The 14,315-nt window shown below is 45.0% G+C and overlaps 1 protein-coding gene across 1 annotated transcript in view; it reads left to right on the top strand.

The window, feature by feature from the left end:
• Nucleotides 1-14,315, top strand: part of LOC142767870 (lysosomal alpha-glucosidase-like) — a 60,753-nt gene that overhangs the window by 40,522 nt on the left and 5,916 nt on the right. Inside the window, exons 9-13 of the mRNA XM_075870118.1 lie at nt 2,453-2,628; nt 3,844-3,998; nt 5,402-5,489; nt 6,266-6,435; nt 12,306-12,385. Coding sequence (XP_075726233.1) covers nt 2,453-2,628; nt 3,844-3,998; nt 5,402-5,489; nt 6,266-6,435; nt 12,306-12,385 — 669 coding nt within the window. The remainder of the gene's footprint in view (nt 1-2,452; nt 2,629-3,843; nt 3,999-5,401; nt 5,490-6,265; nt 6,436-12,305; nt 12,386-14,315) is intronic.

Raw genomic sequence — 14,315 nt, 5'->3', positions numbered from 1 at the left:
ATATATTATCATGTGTGCCCCGAAAAAGAAAATCAGGTGGTAGTCAGCGCTCGTGTGTTGCTTTCCTTTCCTCGCCTTTCATTTCTCGGTTCTTCTAGCACCTTCGTACTTGCGCTGCTACCCTTATTACCACGGAATTTAATGAACTAGCCCAAATAGCCGTTCTTCTTTAAGGAGGTTACACCCAGCGAGTATAACGTAGCACCCTTTTCTTGGCAGATAGTGCTCAATGTACATGTCCATGGCTGCTAATGAGGATCGCAGCGTGCGCGTTAACTAAAAGTCGAATACTCCTGTATCTCCTTCCCCATTAGCAGCCATTGGCATGTACATTGAGTACTATTTTTTATTTTTCAGCAACGCACAGAAGAAGTCTCTCACCGGCACCGTCTTTGAGGTCAAAATGTTATACTTGTTACACACTACAACAGTTACGAGGGACGAACGGGTGTCGCTATAAAAAAGCTTCGCCGCTAAAAATGCTTTCTAAATGCAGGCTCGGCTATCGGGGAATCATTTGTTGAACAATTTCATTAAATGACTACGACGGGGTTGCCCTCACATCTGGAACCCCGTACGTTTGTGCCATTGCAATGGCTTCGCGGGCATTCCTGGCTGCTTGATTAGCTGCGCGACAGCTTTCGGCAAACGGTAGTTACTGCTATGGATGTACGCACATAAGCGTCATACCTGTGAGTCCCTCTTATTGATGGCCGAGGACCCATGATACTGCTTTCTCAGAAGCATTCATTTCTCACCGATGGAAGGCTATCGCGAGAAGCTCCTAATTCCATCATTCCCGTGTTTTCGCATCCAATACGAAGCCTGCATCAAATCATACTCGACAAAGAAGGGGACGAGGTAGTTTGGGGAAGCAGCCCTCTCCCTTCCCTCCTTCCTGAAAAAGATGGCGAAGCCTGAGCACGTTCACAGCGATAACACCAATGTCAAGCAAATGCTCAGACCGCTACCAGTTGCTAGCACACGCAGTAACCCTTGCGACCGCTTAGATTACGGCTTGCTACCGCTATCTGTCTTTCATATATACAGTGAGATGTCGAGTGAAATAACGTTCTGGAATACGAGATTTGACGTGGCGTGTGTCAATTATTTTGCGAAGTAATGTTCTCGTGCTCCTCCTATATGTAATCTGGGAGGTACAAAGAAATCTTATGGCCTATTTCAATGTATTGCGCTTTTTCTCTCTCTCTACTTAGCATAACCTCATCCGCAGTGTGTATGTATTCTCCCATATTTAATATAATAAAAGGGGATTCAATACGGGCTCCTTTTTTTCATTTCCATTTTGTAAGACGCGACTCGATGAACCCAACAAAGAGGCTAAACGCGGTATAGAGGACAGATGGTGATAGGGACTTAAGGCAGTCCCAACCTGCTTCACTATTGTATCGCAAGGAAAGTACTTGGATATTTCAAGCTATACTGCATTAATCGTTACATGAAAGGAAACCAGCTAAAGTGAACAAGAATCGACTTGCTGATGGTAGCGACCCATTCGGCAACCTGTGGGTAACGCATCCGATGCTCTCCTGAATTCATTGACGTACAATGCTGCTAAAACCAGTGGAGGGGCCCACCAAGTTGTCTAGCAATTACGGTGCTCGAATACTGCCCTGAAGGTCGTGGGATCGAACGCCGGCTGTGGTGGGCTCCATTTTAGGTAGATGCAAAAGTGCCTGAGGCCCGTGTCTTCAGAAATAGGTGCGCAGTAAAGAACGCCAGGTGGTAGAAATTTTCGGAGCCCTGCACTACTGTGTAGCCTCTAATAATCAAATGGTGGATTTGGAATGTTAAGCGCCAACAAAGCTTCAACAGTGTGGTAGGGAACGTGTAACAAGGTCCCCTAGCACACAAAATAACTTCAGATGATATGGTAGCAAGGAAGGATTGTTCTGCTTAGGCTCAAAATGTAATATAAATCAACCAATAACACATTGCACCATTTCCCGCTAAAGGGAACCATGCGCAGATGAGAAGTAGCGCTAGTGTTCACGTGTGTTTCAATTTGTTGTTTCCATTTGTATGTTTCCGCGTATGTTCCATAGTGTGTTCGGAGTCTTGCATATGTAGTGTACCGCTTATGATACCCCCTCCCCCGCATTTGTTCGCATCACTGTGTGTGTGCTGGAATGTGAACACCCAGCGCTGATAAGGGAGCAAGAAAGCGCCGCATTATATACGAGCGCACAGTTGTGGCCAGCGTTACTAGAATAAACTAGTAACGTTGGCTGTGGCAGGAAAATAAATGGCGGAGGAGAAACAAAGAGGAGGCAGTGCTCTGCCACCCTCTCCACCCCACCTCCTTGCGCTCACGTGAGAGAGAGGAGAGTTGGCGCGTGCGCAGTGAGGGTGGTCACGCCGCACACCGGATTGAACTGCCCCGTAAGCTGCTTCGCATCTTACAAATAAATCTGCACGCGTCTCCACACAGACATGCTGCTGCACAACATGATGGGCCTGCCTGTCTACGGGACGGCCCCTTGTCGCCTGCGCGACGTGGTCGATGCCAGGGCTTACCGCGCGTGCAGTAGACTGGCCCACCTGACCGCATATTTCCCAGTGCATCGCCACACGGACTACCGTGTAACCGTCCGTCCGCACGAGCAGGTTCGTCCTTGCTTAGGAACGGGAACTGTGCCGGTGGAAACGGTAGATGTGTTAAAAGCTCTTTTTATTATTTATAGACTGCGCCTTCGGCAGACTAGTATCATAAAGATACGTAGGAATGGAACAAGGTCGCCCTAAAGAGCATGTACGTGGAAGAGGTGCCGAATCGTTTCGAAATGTATAGCTGCTCTAAGCAACCGTAGCTCACCGTGTAGTTTGGCCGCACATATCCAAACTGTCAGTCGTTGCTTCGTGAGGGGCTCTCCGTAACCTCTAATAAGCCATGAAAACGTAATCACAACAAGATCGTGCTTGCCTATTGAAACTGAGCTCTCACCAAAAATTTGCGTTGACTGAACCAGCATTTTTTCTTGTCCTAATTGCTTTATCGTCGTTACGATTGTCATTACGACATTTTATGCTCCTTCCAATATTATGCACCGTACCCCGTGCCTGCGTAAAGTACAAAATTTTGTCCAAGCCTGCAGCCTTCAAGCTTCACTATAAATGCGACTACAGTGCATGAGCGGACAGCGTACATACAGACTCACGAGGACGAACACTGACTTACAACTGAAATTTTATTGTGGGTGACAAACGTACAAGGCGAAGTACAGTATGTATAAAAGTGAGAACACTCAATAAAAACCTTTACGAAAAACATAAATTCCAAGTCGGCGCTCGCCTTTATCGGCCTGTCTGTCCGCTGTGATCACATGCGTTGCCGTCGGATTTGTGATTGAATACCAACTAGCCCGTACCGATTCCGCACCTAGCTAGGGAGCTAGAGTCGTAATGCGTGGCTCGATATTGCCTGTTATTTATTTAATTATACTTTAAAGTGAAGTTTCTCAGCGTTACAATTAATACACTAAACTTTCACCGCCACGTGCGCTTTGTAGGTAATTAAACTTCATAAGGTTTGCATGCGCTTCTTTAATGTCATAACTACTTCCATGCCAACTTAATTATTAACTTTTACCACGCATTTGTTCACTGTCACACAGGTTACTGTATAGCGATCTGGAGTTGCACTTACAGAACTCATTTCTCACCTGTGCTCACACTTCAAAAAGGATCCCTCCGCATTATAGCACAAAAGTAGCAGTTGCCATCATGACGGTGCCAACAGTTTGTATTCCTTGCTTGAAATAAAACCGGGAATAACAGCACCAAATAGAATCGGTGGAACTAAGTTTCCCTTGTGTCACGCAGCCATGGAATGACTCACGCAAAAAGTACCACCTGAAGTTAAAAGAGGCGACTTGCTCGGCGGCAATGCTTCGTGCCAGTCTCCTGCCGTACACCTTCACCGCCCTGTACCAGAGCCACAATGCGGGAGCCATGCTAGCGCGACCAATGTTCTTCGAGTGAGTAATCGCAAACAGCGATGCTATTAGCCCCGTTGCCCCATGCATAACTACTGTTGACAAAGAGTAGTGAAAGCGCTTAGAGTTCGCTAATCTCTAACATTACGAGGAAAACACTCGCACTCGCTTTGCACATGCAAGGAATGGTTCTTAATAATAAATACAACAGTGTAGTGATCAGAGAAAACGAAAGAAAAAATTTGGAGGCGAGCCTTATCTGGGACATGCGTCTGGTATGGGCACCCGCACATCGACATTTGTGTGCCCTGACGTAATATTCTGTTCAAGCGTAAAGTATATATTTAAGAGTCGTTTTCTTTATAAGACACAACATTTATGGGAACTAACGCACAATAATGCCAGGGAAAGCATAGAGGATGTTATCAAGGTAATTGTAATGTAAATGGGAAGGAAGAAAAGTGAACGGGAAGATAACTTGCCTCCAGTAGGATCCGAACCTGCTACCTTCAAATAACGCGTCCGATGCTCTATCACTGAGCTAAGGTGGCGGTTATAGACCAGTCAACTTTATAGGGTATCTACGTTCATTAAACATGTAAGCGTCAGCAAGCGCCACCTGTTGCCATTGTCGCGAGTGTGGAACGCTTTTTCTTGCCTGTTTGGCGTCTCGTGATCTTATTACGAGATGGCAGCTGACCACTTGTCTCTCTAACACCTCTTCAGGGCATCACGTCCACCAGGACGAGACCTTATATTTAAGGACTCTTTTCTTTGTTAGACACAATGTTAATGAAAACTGTGTTTCCTTGGGCGGAGCCATCAGACTTCAAATACCCGGAACCCCGGGTGGTCGAAGTGTCCGCCTCGCTACACTATTTCCGGAGTCTCTTATAATCAGATGAAGAAAATTGTACTCATTATTTTTGTGCTCATTAGTGCTCATTATTTTTTGGTGGACCAAATGGTAATTGCGAACTAAGACACAATAATTACCCTGGAACGTGTATATAGGGATTGTTATCAGAGGGAATTCTAATATAAATGTGTAGAGCGAAATGTTGACGAAAAGATATCTTGCCATCCGCAGGATGCGAACCTGCGATCGGAGGCTCGAATCCTCCCGTTGTCAAGTTATCTTTTCGTCCACTTTTCTTCCTTTACACTTATATTACAGTTACTTCTAATAACATCCCCTACACTTTCCCGGGCATGGTCGTCTGTTAGTTCTCACTTGATATCATAACGATATAGTGTTTTTCTGGAATATGAAACCTCAACAAATGATAGATTGCTACTGCATGCGTAAACCGGGCAGGATACCAATGCGAGGGGAGTAATTACGTGCTACAAGTGCAGAGTCGAACCTATTCCGTTGGCTACTTAACAATAAACACAACATTAAGGTCAATAATTGTTCGCCGCTGCTTTTACGTTCGTTCCAGGTTTCCCACAGACAATGGCACCCATGCGTTTACAAGACAGTTTATGTTTGGACCACATCTACTAGTTGTCCCAGGAACGAAGCTGCGCGTAAGTATATACTCCCTAAACTGCGATGGAAAGCACGGGTTTCCAGCAAAGACTCTCCTGCAGTATACTGTAGATCATTTCCGTATAGAGAGGAGGAGCGTAGCGCCGCATCTCAATACTGGAAGAAAACCGTTCTCTCGTCGAAACGTCTGCTCGACACAACCCCTGCTTGCTGATTTTTCTTTTTTCATCTATGTACGTAGCAATTGCAACATTACCGCATTAGCACTTTCCAAATTATATGACAGGAAGGCCCGCGTGTAACAAAGGTGTTTTTTGTTTTAGGTACAAACCTGTACCATGTCTTAGAAGGTACGTCCTTTCTCGACTTGTGATTTTGTAACGCTTCACTACGACAGCGTTATGAAAACTGCTTTTTCTTTTTAGATGCGAAGCACCCATCTTATGAGCGAGCTTTACCCGGTGGTATATGCGCGCTCCACAGCGCATGCGCCTACTCTCTCTCCCACTCTTCTCCTTCGCACCGAAATAATAGCTTGCACCTAAATCCAAACACACGGGTCTGCAGTACACTTCGCCTCTATTGGAATTTGGCCGACACTTTCGAGATTCGACCCCATTGCCTTCAGATCACAAGTGAAGCATCATAACGACTATTGGCCATGACTGCGGGTAGAGAGAAAGCAGGGTGAGCCAGAACGGAAAGATTAATGACGAAATCACAGATCAAACGGTCTGTTTCTCATTTCACACCAAGCGAGGACAACTATCGCATGTTCTCACTTTGTTCTCAGGATTGCTGTGCGTGCTTGCAGGCATCGTCGAAGCTTGTGAAAGCCTATTTCCCGAGGGGCGTCTGGTACGAGCCGCGCAAGGGCCACCGAATCCAAAGCCTCGGCCAAACCATCTTCGTGCCGGAATCAAAGCACTCGGTCGCACCTTTCTTCGCGCGAGCAGGCAGCATAGTGCCTCGAGAAATAGCTGGGTACGTGTGCTGCAACTTCGTAACGCTATCTAGTTTACCATAGTGGCGCCACGTTCGAAAACTGTGCTGTTAAGATTGGTCAAACAGCAGGACCGTAGCCAGAATTTGTTTTTTCGGGTTCGGAGGAGGGCGAGGGGGGGAGGGGGGGGCAACCCATTGAGATTGTCATTGTTCGCTCTGTTCGCCATAGTCAAAGAAATTTGGGGGGGGGCAGGGGGGGGGGGGCTTCGCTTTGGTGTGGCACGCCCTGGCTACGCCCCTAAGCAAAATTTTCTTGCTGCTATGCGCTGTTTATCAATATACACAAAAATGGGACCAAACGCATGATCAGCGGGGGCTCGTTTGTACACTGTATTACCAGGAACATAGCTGAAGTACATAATATGGGAATGAAATTTCAAGATATAGAGTAAAATACCTTGATTGCCGCGTAATTTTCCTTCGTGGTGCGCAATAGAGCCATAATGACGTAACGCTTTGAAAAGAGAGTAAGGAGGCAGACAGTTTAATCACTAAATATGGGTAGCAGGAAGTGGTTGCCTGGATCTTAACAATGCTGCGTTTGTCGTTCTATGTGTTATTCTTATTTTCTATGTCATTCTTGATTGATGTGTGTGGTTTAACGTTTTAAAACCACCATATGTTTATGAGAGACGCCGTAGTGGAGGGCTCCGGAAATTTTGACCAACTGGGGTTCTTTAACGTGCACCCAAATCTGAGCAAACGGGCCTACAACATTTCCACCTCCCTCGGAAATGCAGCCGCCGCAGCCGGGATTTGATCCCGTGACCTGCGGTTCTATGTCATTCTTAGCGATAATATCTGAAAAAAAAACATCTTGAATAATGACCCTGTTATTGAACATGTTTTTGCAACTTAACAGCATCGTATATTGGCATCTTTGGTTGGAATCGAAACTGCCTCGATAACATTTTAACGACATATCGTTAAAGAGCTTGTTTTACAGAAATTGCGGCGTCGATGTTGCCGTTGATGTCAGCGTTCGCGTGTGCATATATATATATATATATATATATATATATATATATATATATATATATATATATATATATATTGTTAAGGCGTTTAATAGCCGGTCCACAGCGAGCAAGCACAATGGCGACAGTAACGGCCAAGCACGGGCTCTCAGCGCGAGTGGCGTCCTTGTTGGGTAGCCCCACTAGAAGGTACTCAAGAGTTCGACCCATTTCATAGTTCGGAGGCTTCGCTACAATTACCCCGGGGTCGAAGAGGGAGCCGCCTGGCGACCTAACAGCTTGTTGTTATGAGTTCAGTTCAGTTCAGTTTTATTTCCTTAAAGGCCCCCATTCAGGGGGTGTTACATAAGGGGTGGGATTACAATTCAAAACAGCGGAGATTCAATTAACATTGCAAACAAACAGTTAAAATTGAATTAACATGGCAGATGATCGGTGAGGCGTTCCAGGAAGGTAGATGATGAGGCAATTGTGACAATGTCGTAGGGCAGGCCGTTCCAGTCTGAAGCTGCTCTGAGGAAAAACGAAGCAGCAAACGTAGTGGTGCGTGATGGCGGGCGGGCAACTTGAAGTGAATGACTGGTGCGGTGGGAAATGCGTGAGGCGGCTGTTATATAAGGAGCTTGATTGAGTGAAGAATAAAAAAACTTATGATAAAGAGTTAGGCTAGCAATGCGGCGACGATAAGAAAGGAGTGATAGGCCAGATTCATGTTTTAATGGTGAAATGCTGATGTCATATGAATATGAGGAATGGATGAAACGGGTGGCCCGATTTTGAACACCTTCCAAGGCAGTGATTAGGTATGCTTGATGGGGGCTCCAGATGGCAGATGCATATTCTAATTTTGGTCTTATAAGCGATTTATACGCGAGTAATCTAACATGTGGTGGGGAAAGGCGAAGGTGGCGTTTAAGAAAACCCAGTGTTTTGTTCGATGCTGAAATGATGTTTGTAATATGGGCGCGCCATGATAAATTAGAACAAAGGGTGACTCCTAGATATTTATACGATTCTACTAATTCGATACATGATTTAGAAATAGAATACTGAAAGCGAGAGGGATTGTGACGACGAGAGAAGGACAAGAGTTTGCATTTAGTGGGGTTGAGAGTCATTAGCCAAATATTACACCAGTTTATTATATTGTTAAGGTTGCTCTGAAGGATGTGATGGTCATGACAATTAGTAATAGTATGATAGATTACGCAATCGTCAGCGAACATGCGAATGTTACAGGAAACATGCAATGGTAAGTCATTAATATATATTAGGAATAGGAGAGGACCGAGAACAGACCCTTGTGGGACGCCTGAGGTGACTGGGAGTGGTTTAGACAGGTGGCCGTTAAGATAGACAGATTGCGAGCGGTTAGTTAGAAACTCCTCAAGCCACCTGAAGATGTTAGGATGCAAGTTTAGTTTTGAAAGTTTCAGTAACAGACGCTGGTGAGGAACCTTGTCGAAAGCTTTTGCAAAATCAAGGAATATTGAGTCGGTTTGGATATTACAGTCGAGATTAGTCTGTAGGTCATGAACGAATTGTGCTAATTGGGTTTCGCAAGAAAGGCCCTTTCGAAATCCGTGCTGTGAAGGATGAAAAAATTCGTTGGAGTCCAAAAAATTGAAGATTTGTGAGTAGATGACGTGTTCCATGATCTTACAAGGCACGCTGGTTAATGAAATGGGGCGGTAGTTCAAGGGTGAGTTTCTGTTACCTGATTTGTAGACTGGAACGACCTTGCCCGTTTTCCAATCATCCGGCATGATTCCTGAGGTGAGTGACTGTGAGAAGATAAGACATAAGTATGCTGCGCAAGTCGATTTCACATTCTTGAGGAGTTTCGAGTTGATGGAATCCATACCAGCTGATGAAGAAAGTTTTAATTTGTGGATTATAGATGAAATGCCTTCTTCGAAGAAGGTGACAGCAGGCATGAAAGTTTCTACGCTAAATGATGGCGACTGTGAGGGCATGTCAAGTTCAGTAGTGAAGACAGATGCAAATGCTTCGTTGAATATTTCTGCGCAATCATGGTCAGTCACTGTCTCGTGTGAATCATTCGTTAGTTTAATATCGGAAGGATGTGTGGGGTTTAGAACTTGCCAGAATTGCTTGGGGTTCCTGATTAAGAGATTAGGTAAGTCTATATGGTAAAACGAGTATTTGGCTTTACGAACAGATAGCAAATATGATTTTTCAGCTTCGATGTATTTTTGCCATGCAGTAGGCTTGCCGTTGCGTTTGGCGGTACGAAAAAGTCGTTTCTTTTTGTTTTCAAGTTTTTTTAAATGCCGAGAAAACCATGGTTTATTGCGGTTAGTTTGAAAAGTAATCTTCGGGATAAACATATCAGAGAGGTGATTTACTTTGTCCTTAAAGATCAACCAGTTGTCATGAACTGAGCGCGTGTGAAATGTAGATTCATACTGATTAAAAGAGTTACTGAGATCTTCAGATATTGCACTATAGTTACCCTTATCATAAAGAACAATTGTTTTATTAGTCGTCTGTTTTTTGGTCGAGGTAAATGAAAATAAAGCATGTATGACCTTGTGGTCGCTGATCTCAGGAAGGTAAGTAATAGATAATAGGTTCTCGGGGCTATTGGTTAATATCAGGTCGAGAATATTTGCTGATCCTCGTGTGACACGGGTTGGTTGGGCGACTAATTGTGTAAGGTTAAAGTTGAGACATACATCGAGGAAGTTTTTCGCCTCTGCGTGACATGATAATGTAGAAGTAACTATGTTTTGCCAGTCAATATTAGGGTAGTTAAAATCACCGAACAGAAGAATGCGAGCCTTTGGGTAAGCGGAAGTAAGTTTTTGAATGGAATTGTTCAGATGACATGGAAAATTTGGATCCGTTTGCGGGGGCCTGTAGCAGACGCCAAGTAGGACAGTTACGGTGTTAGTACGACAAATTAGCCACAGGGATTCGGTATCGGAATCGACGTTAACAACGGAGCAAGATATGCCTCGATGAACTGCGATAAGTACTCCGCCCCCCCGTGAGCCATTTCGGTCATTTCGGTACACGTGGAAGTCCTGTAGGTCAGTTAATATTTCCGCATCCGTTATATCGCTGGTAAGCCACGTTTCTGTTAATACGAGTATGTTGCTTTTTGATGACGAGATAATGTTGGATATGAGTTCACGTTTTGGAAGAAGGCTACGTATGTTAGTGAATATTACGGAAAACGAGAGAACATGACATGGGGAAGCCGTTTGGCGTTTTATTGCTCTTTGTTGGCGGGGTAACCGCTATGCAATTTCCTTAACCATGTGTGATGATGCGTCAAATATATAGCGCTTCGACCCGACGTGCAGTGTTTTGAACCGCAAGGAGAACTTGTCCGAACGTGCTTTTGCAAATGCAAGTAATTGCTTGCGCGCATATTGAACGGGGCGGGGCGGGTCATAATAAGCCGGCTTATTATGAGCGGGTCATAAGGCTTATTATGAGCGGGTCATAATAAGCCTTCAGGCGCTCCACGTTGACGATGTCTCGCCCACGGCGGCGCATGTCCGAAGATTGTTCAACGGGTTCGATCAGATAGTTGACGGGTGAGGTGCGCTCGATGACACGGTAGGGGCCTTCGTATTTGGGACGTAGTTTGGAAAAGAGGCCAGCGGCAGAGGTCGGGATCGAGAGCCATAATATATATATATATATATATATATATATATATATATATATATATATATATATATATATATATATATATATATATATATATATATATATATATATATATATATATATATATATATTGTTGGTTGCGAGCAAAATATCACCTGCTCTGCGGCCGAAAATTTGCAAAAGATACAAATAAAATAAATAATAAAAATTTCCCAGCGTGAGTCAGGATTGATGCCAGGCCACCTGCGTGGTAAGCAGGTTTTTAACACAGAGCCACAATATTTGTTGAACCTGTTTTGGAAAATCCCACTACGTGCATCTCATGCAGTGAAAGGCGTTATCTAACGCGTCATGTATATTGTGTGGTAGAAGCGCGGAATCGCTCCGGGCATCAAAATATGTGGATTGAGCATCGCGTGTGCGTTATAAAGGCCCACTCACTACAAAGCACTCAGGCATATTCAATTAGGGCAAGCAGCAGCAGAAGCATGAACAAAGTGAACAGGTGCGTATGTTCACCTCTGTTTTTATGAAAGCGTAATGAGCCTAAGCTTCGCTGATCTGCAAGAGGAAAAATCATGGTGTAGTGGGCACTGAACAACTGTGACCTGAAGAGGTATTCAGTAATACTTTCAAACGGCCGATGTTAAGCACGCAGTCGCGCGCTTTCTAGTGGCATAGATGAGACGTGTGCTGAGAGCGTACTCAGGCTAGCAGTTCAGAAGGTGATGCGCACATTCCCGATTACGCGGGCGCAATCTGCCCTAGAAAGCAAACCGTAAGCGTCCGCGAATTTCGCCGCATGCTTTTAGAAAACAAACTGCCACCATCAGAAACAGAACCAATAGAATTTCCAAGAAATAGCACCCATCGGCAGATTTTCACTGCCAGCCCAAAGGTAGGTGTATCGTATTATACCCGGGCAATCACCCCTAAGAAAGTAACTCGAAGTGCTATATTGGTTCACCAGCGTACACCAGTTCACACAAGTGAGCACCAGTGTATATATATTCACACTGTACACAAGTGCCGCCTTTACAAATGTAACAACACACTTGATATTTAACTGTCCAAACTAACGTTGTATATCTCAGTGCAGGTCTCAGTTAAGTCGTCGGTGCCGTATTGATCGATGCCTTTCGCAGATTACGACTGAAATTTCAGTACCACGTGCCACGACTGCTTTTAACTGACGGGAGGCATTTTGCGAATCATATCTCTTTTCAGAGCGATTCAGCTCCAGGTATTTTTGGACGACGGCGAGCAGGCTGCGGGCGACTTGTTTCAGCTGCCAACGAAGGGGCCAGGTAAGCATGCTTCAACAATTTGTGAAGAAAAAAAAAGATTAATAAGTCCATATTTGACTTTCACCTATAGCGATCGGAAAAAAATGTTATATCGAATCTATGTGACCTTGTAAAAATTGTTGTGGAATATCCTCAATTTCTGTGTCGTTTGTTCCGTTGCATTTCGTTTGCACTTGGACGGCTTCGTATCACGTGACCTGAACGTAAACGTTACGTGTTACGCAATTGGTTGAGCCGCGCCTCAATGTCGACCCTGCCTGTGGCAACAGTGATGCTGTCACAATAGTGGGTACAGCGAAGAGGCTTAGCGTTGATTAGTAGCCGCCAGCGACACAGGTCAACCCCTGAAGCGAGCAAAATAGCGATATTTATGCCACAGAGACGCATGATTTCTGTTAATATAATTTGGTTGCCATACTAATTACTTTCAGATATTTTGCTTCAATGTCGTTGAATTGCATTAAAAGTTACCACTAGGAGAAAGTTATTCTCTTCGTTTACCAGTATATTCAAAAAGTGATGAAGTCACACTATATTTGCAAAAAGTGTGCAATGAAAGCTCAGAGATTCACGTTCAACTTCCCAGCTACATGAACGGACTGTCACACTTACTTGCCTTCGCTACTTTTCTTGCCTTTGTTCGTCAATTTGCGATACCGTGAAAAAAGTGAACATGCTGTATTTTGGTCAGAAAGAATCGGGAAAGCAACAAGAAATTCTCTTGAACCATACGCTTCCACAAGTTTATCCACCGTCATGGTGACGAGCGGCGCTGGTTAACAGATATTCAGAAATACCTTATAATGGGGATGGGAAGGCGGCCGCCGCTGTGCTTCGATCGGTATATGGCATTCAACGCCTTCTCCGAAGGTTGTTGGTTCGTGGCCTATATAGCCACGGGAACTTGATTTTTCATCTACTTTAAGTCTATTTCGTTTTGTCAAAAGAACTATACTGTACTTGAGACATACAGTAAAAACCGCTATATCTTCCTTAGCTCCATTTTATGTTGGTCTCATACAGTTATTTTCAGCACAAAGAAAGACACGGTAGTTCTATTACTGCCAAGTCTGTTTATTGTATGGTATAGTCGGAACAGTGCCTTTCCTTCAACCTGAACGACGCTGGTGGGACGGATTAAGTGACTTCGTGTCTCCGGTATACCGTGATCAAGAACTGTCGATGGGCTAATAGAGTCTACTCATTTATATTTGAGTGCTTTTCCCGGCATGAACGCCGCGCATCAGGAAATTCAAAGTTAAGCCACGAACGGCGCACTCGCTATCTCAGTGAAAAAAAAAATGCCCGCAGCTTCCCTCGGGGGAACACTGAGGAGGATGCGGAGCATATAATTGGTTAACGGGGTGTTAAAGCGCGACTTACTTGGGTCGATGGCTAAATTGGTTAACGTGGTTGTGAAATGGGGTGTTAAATTGCGACTTACTTGGGTCGATGGCTAAATTGGTTAACGTGGTTGTAGGAGGGGGTGTTAAATGAGTGAACACGTACACACGTATGCGAAAGGGCGGCGCTGGTCGAAGGGACGTCGATCATTGTGTTTGTGGATTCGTTGGAATTCATTTCACCGCGACCTTGGACGTCGACGCGCCGTACAAACCAACCGACGAGCGGCAACTGAGCGAGCGAGCGCCGACCTTGAGTATATATACAGCGCGACGGCGCATGCACTGTCAGCTGTCGAATGTTCGAGAAGGGGGAGAAGCGCAACGGCGCATGCACGCGCGTCAGCTGCCGATGTTCTCGAAGCGCGACGGCGCATGCGCGCGCGTCAGCTGCCGATGTTCTCGAAGCGTGACGGCGCATGCGCGCTACATTATACAGCTAGCGAATGTTCGTGAAGAGGAGAAGCGCACGCGGTGTGTAGAGGAGGAAGGGTGAACAGATGGTGGAGGAGTGAAGCGCGCGCGGT

Source organism: Rhipicephalus microplus, chromosome 7 (genome assembly GCF_043290135.1).
Source record: "Rhipicephalus microplus isolate Deutch F79 chromosome 7, USDA_Rmic, whole genome shotgun sequence".
In the NCBI taxonomy this organism is placed as follows: domain Eukaryota; kingdom Metazoa; phylum Arthropoda; class Arachnida; order Ixodida; family Ixodidae; genus Rhipicephalus; species Rhipicephalus microplus.
Note: the sequence above shows the minus strand (reverse complement) of the source record. Positions and strands in the feature narration are given on the sequence as shown.